At 32.0% G+C, this 12,259-nt stretch overlaps 1 protein-coding gene across 7 annotated transcripts; it reads left to right on the top strand.

The window, feature by feature from the left end:
• Positions 1 to 5,419: 5,419 nt before the first annotated feature.
• LOC123913427 lies at positions 5,420 to 11,890 on the top strand. 7 transcript variants are annotated; one of them, XM_045964168.1, is made up of 7 exons: positions 5,420 to 5,570; positions 6,534 to 8,746; positions 9,193 to 9,273; positions 9,585 to 9,708; positions 10,317 to 10,380; positions 10,531 to 10,560; positions 11,353 to 11,890. In XM_045964168.1, exons 4-7 carry the CDS (start codon positions 9,602 to 9,604, stop codon positions 11,686 to 11,688), a joined length of 537 nt encoding a protein of 178 aa, XP_045820124.1. In that variant the 5' UTR covers positions 5,420 to 5,570; positions 6,534 to 8,746; positions 9,193 to 9,273; positions 9,585 to 9,601; the 3' UTR covers positions 11,689 to 11,890. The 7 variants fall into 7 exon arrangements, with proteins under 7 accessions (XP_045820124.1, XP_045820120.1, XP_045820122.1 ...); XM_045964167.1 differs by lacking the exon at positions 5,420 to 5,570 and having other exon boundaries at positions 8,600 to 8,746; positions 9,608 to 9,708; XM_045964164.1 differs by having other exon boundaries at positions 6,534 to 9,708.
• The last annotated feature ends 369 nt before the right edge of the window (positions 11,891 to 12,259 follow it).

The raw sequence follows: 12,259 nt of genomic DNA, 5'->3' as shown, positions 1-12,259 counted from the left end.
TATGATTTTACTTTATGAGAAAATTCCAAACCAGTCACAGATTCAAGAAAGCTCAAAACGAATGGATTAGCATAAGAATGGAACAATCTTCAACTTTTCAGTTTGATGTTAACTAGCATAATAATGCATTGATGTCATTGACATTAGCATGACCAAAGAATTACTGTAGTATACATAATTGAGAGGATTACTTGTTGCTACTATATTTTCATTTTTTAAAATTTTACTATTAGTCCAATCCAATGACTAATTAACATACTTAAATAAATACTCATATAGACTATAGAGGGAGAGTGCCAAGATCCGAGATTAATCCAAGTACTGAGATAAAATGTTTTTATATATAGTCAAACCACTAGGTTGTAACAATGGATTACAATTGTTGCTCATGAAAAGTAAAATCTATTTGATATTAAGAAAAATCCATTTGATATTTGTCTATAAATTCTAGATCAATTGTTAAATGATGATATTGTTAAGTAAGATATCTAATTTTTACCCAGATTCAAACTCAAACCCTCACAATATATATGATCAAGTTTCAGTAGTTGATAAGCGAACTGCTTATGGATCGTCTTGAAAATAGGGAAAAGAACTTAACCCTAACCGTGACCTGCCGGTAGAACTAAAGTTGTTAAGACAAAGAGGAACTTGACCCTAACCGCGACCTGCCGGTAGAATCAAAGTTATCAAGGAATAAGGAACTTGACCCTAACCGCGACTTGCCGGTAGAACCAACACTATAAAATTTTTATCTCAAGAACAAGGTTCTTATCACAAGAACAAAGAAAAAGTTCTCACAAGAGAAACTCTCAAATTTGATTAAACTTCAAGTTATTTTGAGAAGTACATGAGAGCCCTATTTATAGCTTATCCTTACATACTAGGATCTACTGTCCACTACCATACATTCATCATAGGACTTAGAAAATTCCCACTAACATGCTTATAAATTTCTACTAGCCAGTAACCACTATATTGACTTAATTGTCATCTAAAAACCCTCCTAATATCAAACACGAAAATTGCAATAAAAAAAAAATTGGACTTAATTATTTTTTATTTAGTCTAATATTATTACACCACAAATCGTCCCATGGATGCTTCGTATCATGTGAATTGGACTTCAAGTTGGCTCAAAGCATCTTTATCCAAAATATTTTTTGAGCATTTTTTATAAGTTTCATTCCACATGTTTAGGGAACTCATGATCATATCAATAGTAGTATTTACCACTTTATCTAAGAAAGAAAAAAATTAATTGAGGGGTCATTGTTGTTTATGTTTCCCTCCATTTACCTTGCTTTGAAACTGCTACCTCCAGATTCTATCACTTTTCATAAACATATTTTTTGTGAGCGTAAAAGGTGTTAAGAAAGTTCCACTTGCGAGATGACATGAATGTGTTTATAAGCCGGTATTGTGAGGATGAATTTGGCCCAACTCTCAATTATAAGATGGTATTTGAGCCTCATCCACAATTCACTCGCCTACTATCAAGTTTTTGATCGGATCATTCACTATGTATATCCGCACACCAAGCCCAACGGTGTTGGGCGCAAGGGGTGTGTTAAGAAAGTCACAAATTTTGAGGGCATGGTTCTAAGGTTAAAACACAACTTCTAAAATATTTAAGATTTAAGATGATCATTTACTAAAAATGTGAATGAATGAAAAATCTCGGATTTTAACTCACCCATTGAGCAAAATAAATCACACCCCCATCACATTAAATCTTTTATTAAAATTTAAAATAACCTCTAATCTCCTTTATCATTTCCCTCAAATAAAAGAGTCGAGGAGAGGGGCATTTGTCTGCATGATAATCGGAAGTTATTAAAGTGCCTAGGAACTCTTCTTTTCGCTTTTATTCTTGAATTTGAATATCCTTTACGCGTTTAGATTAGAGAATTTAAAACACATTTTTTACCGAAACAATTATATTCTTAAGTTATTTACACTTTTTCTAATATATATGAATGTTCCTCATTATCATTCTATTGATGTGAAACTATACATTACGAGTGAGTTTCAAATCATATATATAAGAGGGGATCATATTCTAGAATCGATATGTGTAAATTGAAGTTTGCATGCAACTGACCCAATACAAAAATTAATTGGCATTGGAGGATTTGAACTTCAAACTGGAGAAAAAACATACTCCAAAATCTTACGTTTACACCACTACAAGATCTACTCCTACTCGAGTGTGAGTAACACTTGTTTGGGCATAAGCATATGAACACAAAATATGGGCTGAGACACAAATTAAAAAAATTAAAGAAAACATAAAATTGTCACATCAATTTAATCATTATTATAATGAGCTAAAGTGACGCGTATGATGATTTGTATATGGTCAAGAACAAATTAAAGTGGACACCAAACTATTATTTCTTCAAAATATGGGAACTTCTACGGTATATCTATCAAATTTTAATGTATCGGTACCTTAGATCAAATAATTACTAAATTAACGATTATTTTATGTATCAAAATACTATTTGTCGATTATTGTATTTTATAAATGATGATTTCATGAGAAAAAAAACATGATTTCATTGTTTTATAAGCATTATGCTAACATTTTTACATTTTTTTTATAAAAAAATTCAATAATAACTATTATGGGTGATAAAAAATTGAAAAAAAATATAAAATTTTATTTTTTTACAATTTTGATAAATAGTATTTAGTTATTATAGTATTTTAAATAATAGAAAAATGATTTCTTTCGAAAAATATTCATTTATCTAATAATTTAGTAATATATTGTATGGTACATTAAAATTTGATAGGTGTACCATAGAATTTCCTTACTATTAACATTAATTAAGATGGACAAACATGAAAAAGAGTTGCTTTTTGAACAAATCACAATATTAACATTTTTTTTACAGTATATAGTCATAGTGTGGGCCTTACTTTATGGGAAACTAATTATACTACGTTACCTACTTTTTGAACAAGATTGAGCATGCTATTATCATAGTGTCATATAAATTATTCAAATAAGCAAAGTCTTTAACAACTTTTGAAATTATAATCAGATCTTATGCACCTTTCTTATATGATAAAATGACTAAGAGATTATCTAAGCTTAATTTTATGCTTATTGTGCTAGTGCTACCACTTGTTCTATCTTTGATGTGCCAAGAGATTGAAGCTACTAGCAGATTAAGAAGCAAAGAGAGCACTTGTACTTCAATTGGCATTGATTGCCATGTCAAAGTTACACTGATGGATTACAATGATCAGGGGAATGGATCTCCACCTAATGATGATTATGGCTATGATTATGATTTTTATAGGAAACATGGTGATATTCCAAGTCCTGGTGCTGGTCATTGATGAAGCTATAGTGGGTATTGATCTGTGAAGGCCTTTTGTTAATTTGTTTATGTGTTTATACTACTTTATGGGATCATATATATATTATATAGTTTTGTCAAAAACAAATCCAATAAAGTTCCTATATGGTATGTGGGGTTTTTAGTTGTTTCTTGATAATTACATGTGAATTGATGATCATATATATGGATTTTTACATATAAATTTTGTACATTTATATGGTGAGAAGATGAAATGCTTGTGGGATTTTATTTATTTCAATTTCAATCAAAGTAAACAATAGTATTTTTGTTTTGCTCGTTTTTATGAGGGCAATTGAATTTCAGTCGGGTCCTTAAACTTTTATTATATTCCTTTTGTTAATTAATTAGTTTTTTTTTTTTGACGATAACAAAATGATATTCATTCATTCAAATTGATAGATTACATCAAATACAACCACATAATCAACATCGCTAAAAACGTAAAGGATGAATCTGCGAACAAAACTCACAACATCCGAGTTAATAGCATTATAGCATACAACGGCAAAATGCCTACAACAAATAATATGATAAAGTTAAAGTCACCGAAGTATCCATGCCTCCGGATCTGCAGCGTTGAAACCCAACTCATTGGTTGAATCTGTAATTGACTGAAGCCGATCTTTTCAATAGAAATCAAATGAACACCGCACAATACGGGACAACAAAAACGTCGCACAAGACGACGAACAACACAACGCCGCACTCAGACGGCGAAATCACAAAAAAGAAAATACAAAAGAAAAACTTGATCAATGTGAAGATCACTTATTTAAATAAAGAAGAAAAGGAAAAACAATTATGAGGGGTGATTTTGGGTCAAAAATTGACCCTAAAACCACCCCTCCTTGATAGATCAAGAAGGAAAAAAAACTAGGTTAAGGGAGGCGGCGGCTATGAAGAAAAGGATAACAGTCAACAATATTTTGTTAATTAATTAGTGTTTTCTCACAAATTGTCAATATAATTATCGGTAAATGACTCACATGCATGGATGGGTTTAGGGGATGGACTAAACTCTCCGCATGTGGTGAATCAAAGTTCAAATTCCAATCGATAGATGTGAATGTCGATAAATATATCTAATAGTGCTTCGAATATGATTGTTTCCAACTAAGAGACTTTACGAAAAAACCACAAACGAATGCACGCGTGCTCACACATGCACAAATGTTTATTGAACGAGGAAATCTTATAAGTTGAGTTGAGCTAATTAATTTAACCCAACATATTTGAAGGATATCTTTCATTTATAAACTTGAAGGATATCTTTCATTTATAAACTTATTTTTTAGTCTATCATAATATGACTCTTAATACACACTAGTTCAATTAGTAAAGTTATAGTAGGTCTCAAATTCTCTTAGACACAAATTCAAACCTTAATCTTAGCAATGTTTAGATTTATTTTTTTTCATAAATTTATATGAAAATTTTTGTTTTATAAGACCTTACAATAAAAATTGTTTTAAGTCTCTAATTATATATTGGGACGGCCCAGCATATATGGATTCTTTATTTATGATAAGCTGATTTATTTATAAAAATAAAAAAAAATAGAGTGATAAGAAAATCAAACAGATTGTCAAAAAAAAAATAAAAATCAAACAACAACAAATTGCGCTGTTATTTTTTTAAGAGACTAAAATATAAAAAATACTCCATTTTTTGTAAAAAGTTTTTAAAATATAACAATATTATCGGAAATCGCAATATTAAAGACTCGTTTGACCCAGTTTTTTTTAGAACTTATGCAATATAAAATAAGTTTTATGTTATTTTATAAGCTATTTTTATCATAAACTACATTGACAAACTTATAATAATATATAAAAATTGCATAAACTGTTTGCATAAGCTCTAAAAAATTGGGCCAAACGAGCCCTAAAATTTGGATCTTGTTCAAGTTATAGAATAACTTTTTTAATTATTTAAAAAATTTAAATGAAAAATTAACATGATCAGTGTGAGTAATAATAGTTATATTTGTTTAGTAAAAAAAAAAAAAAAAGTTATATTTGTTCCTTTGGCCATAAGAATAATCCGCACCATAAACATACTTATCTACAACCCTTACATTTTCTACTATAAAACCCTTGGTTCTCCCCTTCTAAAAATTTCATTAGGGCACAGTAACTTGTGGAGGCTCAATTCTGCTACTCCCTCATCTATCTCTCGCATCGCATACAGGAGGTATCTTAACTCCTTCATCTTTTTTTATTTTTTTTTTAGTTTCTATGTTGAAAATTATTCAATTCTTACTAATAGTAATATGATCGTGTTATTACTTGCTTCCGCCTCTGAAGAAATTCGTAGTAGTTTAATGGTGATTGGTGACCGTCCACAATTAGTCAATGGAACTTATCTAGTGCTTGTTTAATAATCAAACTGTCAATTACTTGTTGGATTGAATCAACAAAGCTACTAGGTCTTTGTATGACACTATGACCAAAGTAAAATAATATTAGTAATGCATCAACGTTGATTGCTAGTAGTAGGGTTCGTTTGATCTGCAAAATGCATCAATAGGACAAAGTTCAAAGTATTGGACAAATTTTGTCTTCTACATGTTTTGGTAGACAAAAAGTTATCTTGGTATAGATAAGATTTAGCGAAATAATTCATGGATATATAACAACTTGTGCAGACTTCTTCAAAAAAAAAAAAAAAAACAACTTGTGCAGAGAATAAAAAGTTGTCTCGTGGTTTCATGGGGAACAAAAATTTTAGATTTTGTCAATCACCCCCAATTTGTCCGGTCCCTTATTCTTTTAGCAAATCAAACGCACCCAATTGGGGGTGGTTAATAATCAATAAGGAAATACATGATTATGGAAAAATTGGGGTAGCAATTTAATTCCATATAAGTGTGGCATAGATCCTACTATAACTAAGTGTGTTTCTTGTTTGCATTCTTGATTCCTATATTACTTGTGTGAATGACATTACATACCAGCCAGTATCAGTATTTTAGCATTGTTTTTAATGTCTTTTTGCTTGTTTACTTCTTCTTTTTTCCCCTTCAATTTTCGTCTTATGATTAACTTTTAGGAATTTCCATTGTTAATTTTATTGTCTAGTTCTGTTTTTTTTCCCCTTCCACTGTCTTCTAATTTACACTTTGAATCTATTGTTGAAAAATGTGTTCATGGCTAGATCGAATCATCGAGAGATATCAAATAACACACATAGCTATGTCAGAGGAACCCAAAAGAAGAACTCTTGGGGACTACGGGAGGCCTTACAAAATAGAAAGCTGCATTGTCCTCCCTCCTGTTGATGAAGGTGTTAGCTTTGAGCTTGACCCATCTTTTATCATGACATCCATTCAGTTTAGTGGGTTACCCTCTGAAGATGCCAATACGCATCTATATGATTTTCTAGCATTTTGTGACATTTTCAAATGTGATGGACTCTGTTACGATGGTATTAGATTGCGATTATTCCCTATTTCTCTAAGGGATAGCGCGAAATCTTGGTTATATTCACTACCAGCCAGATCAATCACAACATGGGACCAGCTCGCTACTAAGTTTTTGTCCAGGTATTCTCCTCCATCAAAATTGGCGCAACTGAGGAGAGATATACTCAATTTTGCTCAGTTTGAGTCTGAACCATTATATGAGGCCAAGAAGCGGTTTCAAGACATGTTGATAAAATGCCCTGACCTTCAACTTCCAGATTGGCATCAGGCTCATATTTTCTTTGAAGGGTTAACACCTGCTAACAGATCGTTTCTTGATATTTCTATTGGTGCTTTTTTAAGAGAGTATAAACCTAAACAGGCTTATGATTTGCTAGGTGAGTTGGCCTTTATCAGTCACCATTTTCAGCAGCTTGACAGTCAGGGGATGATGAAACCGGAGAAGTTGCATGGTGTTCTAACTACTCATTCAGACACTGCTGCCTTATCAAAGCAGGTTGAATCCCTGACAAATGCATTACAAAACCTAGTAACACTGATGCAAAAACAACAATCTAATATGAATGATCTTTGTGGGCAACTTGGTTATCTCAACACTAACTCTCAAGAAGGTAATTCCTCTTCACATGAGACAAAGGAGCTAGAGCATGAACACCACTGGTATTAGACGTGTCTTCTTGTCAGAATCGTGTTGGTGTCCGACACCTATACACGTGTCTGGCAACCTAGACAAGTGCCCTTTTTTGTTTCTTTCTTTGCTTTGACACTCATCGAACGCATCTTAGACACAACTGTGGGGTGAAAGACTATCATTCTGTTTTAGAATTTTTTGTAATGAAACAATTGCTCAATTTAGACAATAGTGTTTTTTGTTTGTTTCTGCTGGTTTTTTGTGAGGGCATTTGAATTCCAGTCGGCTCTTTGAACCTTCTTCTATAATTATTGGCATACGACTAACATGCATGGATTGGTTTAGCAGATAGACTAAACTCTATGGCGAATAAAGTTCAAATTTCAATTGAGAGACATAATGTATTTCATTTAATGAACGAGGAAATCTTATAATTTGAGTTGAGCTAATTTAATCTACAAATTTGAAGGATGTCTTTGATTAGGGAAGGAGTCTCTACAACTCACTCATATGCACATGTTACTTTTGCTTTTCTGTCTTGTTTATCTTTTCATTTGCATTCAAAATAAAACTAGAAGGGGTGTGTAAATATCTTTATTTCTTCCTTCACTTTTTCGGTGTATCCTTCAAATTTTCTTGATCCTTATGATGGCCATGTTTGTCAAAAAAAATTAAATAAAAATAAAATTGTATAAAATAATTCATAACATTCCATTCCTTGATTCTATACATGCCTCACCATTATTTATGGAAAATGTTAACCTTATGGACACTTGTTAAAGAAATAAATGTGTATGAATTATCACGGATTCCAATGCATGTATTCACATTTTCTTTCTCTCAAACCAAACATATCCAAAGAATATAATTTTTTTTTGTCATGTAGCCTAGTGGCTAGAAATTCCACCCATAAGGTGGATAAGTGAGATGATCGGGGTTCGAATCCCGGCGTTCTGCATATATAATACAATGTCCTACCAATAGAGCTAAGCTCACGGGACCTAAAGAATGTAATTTTACGGAACTAAAAACATCTTTAATCTTAAATTTTAAAGTAATCCATAACATTCCATTCCATTCCTTGATTTTTTTTTTTGTTTTTAACACTCAAATGTTGGTTAAAATCAATAATTATGAAAAGTGGTGTGAAGAGTATTGAACACACTACACACTTATCAAAAAGGGTGTTGAACAATCCTCTTCAATACAACAAGGCTCTCCATGTCAAAAAAAAATTCAATTAGGCACATTTTCACCTTTGTGGATTCTGCTACTCCTTCTTGACTTGTTCCCATCCTCATCTCTCACATTCAGGTACCAACCTCAACTCATTCACTTTTCATTTTTTGTTCTTATTTTGGCTATGTTAAATAACCTTAGGAATATGATTTTGTTATTGCTTGCTTCCGGCTCTGAAGAAAAATCACTTCATTCCTAGTAATAGACAACAGTGCAAAGATTAGAACCTTTTAGTTTGTTCTTGAATAATTTTGTTCAATGCTCTTCCTTTTCTTCCTTATTTTGTTGTTGTTATGTTGTTTGTTTCTATTCTAGGGTTGGTTTTGAACTCCATTAGTTTTTACTTTTTAGTTAAATTGGTTAAACTTAAACCCTGTTCTGTTTGCTATGGGTTTGTTTATAAATTCTAATTTATTGTTGTTTCTATTGTTACATTCTGATTTGGTTGTTACTTGGTTAGTAGTTTCTTCTATTGTTGTTTCTATAATATTGTTGTTTCTTGTTTGTGGCTTTGGCGATAGATCCCACTGCGGAGTGTAATTGGCTCGAAAGTGGTTTATTCTCGAACCAGAACTGGTATTAAAGCTGGTCTTCTATCAAAGGTTAGTGGAATATATGTGCATTTTAACTAAGTTATGAGGTTGTTCTGGTATTGGATTAGTAGGGAGCCTTGTCATTCTCTCTTGTGTCATATTGGTGTTGTTTGCCTGCTGTGTGTGCTCATCAATTTTGTATGGCCTATAGAGTTGTGCTTAACAAACCTGTATTTATGTGTGTATTTGGGCGGGTTGCTGGTTTTGTATGTATGTATGTATCACATTGACTGGAATCTTGTACTGATTTTCTCCTTGAAGCATGCCTTGTGCTAGGGGTTCTCATAATATATTGTTTTTTGCCTTTTCAATTTGGCTAGCTCCGCCACTAGATGCAATGCAGTTCAAAGTCAAACAGAACACAAAAATGTCACCAAAAATGGTAGAAGCAGAATCTGTTGGCTCAAACACAAACAATTGCAAGAGGAGACTCTTCACTGAAAGGTATTTGACTGATTCTATTTTTTCTTTCCTTTCCAATGCAAGTCTGGAATGCATAAATGTGTTTATCATTATCAGTGATTTTAGCATCCTTTGTTCATTCAACAATGACTCCTATTGTTTTCTACCATGCTTACATGTTATTGACTGTGATTATGTTATTAAAAAAAGTGACTGAAATTTGTTAAAGTTGTTTGGAGTCTCACATTGCTCAGGTTTTCAGATTGTTGAGTGTATAAATGTGTTTGAGCACCCTCACTCTTTGAGCTAATTTTTTAAATGAGATTCAAGCTCATCTAACACTCGCCATGTTTGTTGATATTAGAGAAGTTTGTCATTTCCCAACTCTTTTGTGTACCATTTGATAGTGACAAACAACTTCAATAGCTACCTATAAAGCTCCGACACGGCTCTCTGGCGGCTTGTCGCCATGTGTGTGTGTGTGTATAGCGGTGTCCATGTCCTGTGTTTTTTACATTAGCAGTGTCCTTGTGTCTGTGTCGTATCCTGTGTCCGTGTTCAAGTCTGGGCTTCATAGATAGCTACTGATTAAAGTAAACTTTACTTTTCATGACGTATAGACCTGATATGCTATATTTTCTTGTCAATAGTTCTAACTCTGACACTGAAGCATCGGGATCCTGCAATCTTGAGCCCGTGAAACGTCCTAGAAAGGTGTGGTTTCAAACCTTTTCTTGTTTTTCAATGCATACCTTCGAACAAACATCGATTTGTAATATACATAATGAGTGGAGGTTGATTCTCCCTTAATTATGATGTTGTTATTGCCTTAACTTTGTAATCTCTTTTGCATGTTGCTGTTAGGTGCTCAAAAAAATGGCTGGATCTTCTCAAGTAAGTATAATTTATAGATTATATTTCTAATTTGGATTTACAATGCTTTAACTCTAACCTGTTGAACTAATTCTCAAACTATAACTGATATATAAGTCTCACAATGTCACGAAACACAAGCACTAGATACACAATTACTAGAAACACATGTGTGGTTTCTATCCCTTATTTTTCTTTTTGATGCCTACTTTTCACAATATTGAGCGGAGGCTTGATTCCCCCTTGATTTTGATGTTATATACATGAGTATAATGTTTGTATGCTTAACCACAAAGATATTAGTATGTTGTTAACAGCTTATTTTACATTATATACTGTCATATTTTAAAAACGATTTGACAGTACATAACACAAAGTTAGTGATTAACGACTTGTACTTTATTGGTTAATTAAGTATTGAAATTGTTTAAGATATATGTTAATCGTCAACAAACAAAGTGTTTTTAGTATTAAAACTTTTAAACCGATCATCATCCCAAACTTTCTTTAAATCCTTAAACATTATCTTTTTGTTGGGTCGATATGGTACATTTAATTCACTTGCCGTACAGTCAACGATTGTATCCCAGAAGCTTTTACTAGTGTTCATCAAGAACTAAGCATGATATTTTTCCTAAATTGACTTAATATAAATTTTGGTGTTCATCAAGAACGAAGCTTGGTATGTTTCCTAAATTGAGTTTTTTTTTTTTTTTGTATAGAGAAGTCGGTTTTTTGTTGTTGTTGTTGTTGTAGGGGCTGTTGCTCATTTTATATTTGCAAATTCTCAAAACTATACCAATGCTCATGCAGGCCGAATGCTTTTGTACTATACCAAAGATACCAAGCTTTACTCATGAAATTGCTTCGTCTATTTCCATTTTCGGGAGCTCCAGAAAGAGAAGCTATGAGACGATTTCTTCTAGGAGTATTTCCCTTGCTGAACAAGTTGCTGATATACTTAATTCAATGGCTGATAGTGGGCATATAACTCCTAGTAAGGCCGATGATGCGGCTGTTATTTATAGCAACTTTTTAAACAATGGGCTACGACTGGTCGTTCGAATGTTTATTATGGAGGAGAGTATTGAAGAAAAGGTAGCTCATCTGGAATTTATGATTACAAAATATGGGGAACACTTCTTGTAGTTCTACAAATGTATCTTTATGTTTATCCTTCATACTATGTTCGCAACATATGTGCTGTTAATACTTCTTTTTGTTTTTTTTTTTTTTTGTTTTTATAAATAATTTACTTTTTAGATTAACAGATTAACTGATGTGGAGAGATTTAACTAAAATCATTTCATTGAATAGTATATGAGATGTTTAATATTGGTGCTACAAATAAAATTCCCATATACAAAACGCCATAAAATATCTTAAGGTTTAAGTCTTCTAGACCTGCTATAAAATTATTCTTAAATTCACAATATATATGTATCATGTAATGTCTATTTTTATTAAGGTTGAAATACCTCTAAAGTTGTACCAAAAAAAAAAAAAAAAAAAGAAATACCTCTAAAGTATGCAACACCGAGAATTGAACTCGGGTTCTTTTCTTTTTCAGGGAATAGTGATGTTGTCGTTTTAATTCATTTTATAAGAAAAATTAAAGAGATTAAGGTTGTGTTTGTTTAAGCTTTTTCTAAATGATTTTGTTCTGAAAAAATCTAGAGATTTTGTTTTAGGAATTTTTAAAAAAAAATCTAAAACTATT

Source organism: Trifolium pratense, linkage group LG3 (genome assembly GCF_020283565.1).
Source record: "Trifolium pratense cultivar HEN17-A07 linkage group LG3, ARS_RC_1.1, whole genome shotgun sequence".
In the NCBI taxonomy this organism is placed as follows: Eukaryota; Viridiplantae; Streptophyta; class Magnoliopsida; order Fabales; family Fabaceae; genus Trifolium; species Trifolium pratense.
The sequence above is the reverse complement of the archived record's forward strand: the minus strand, read 5'-3'. Positions and strand labels throughout refer to the sequence as shown.

Bases quoted from the DNA above. Each gene is read 5' to 3' on its own strand.
- LOC123913427 (XM_045964163.1), top strand. From the start codon at position 6,572: ATGTCAGAGGAACCCAAAAGAAGAACTCTTGGGGACTACGGGAGGCCT.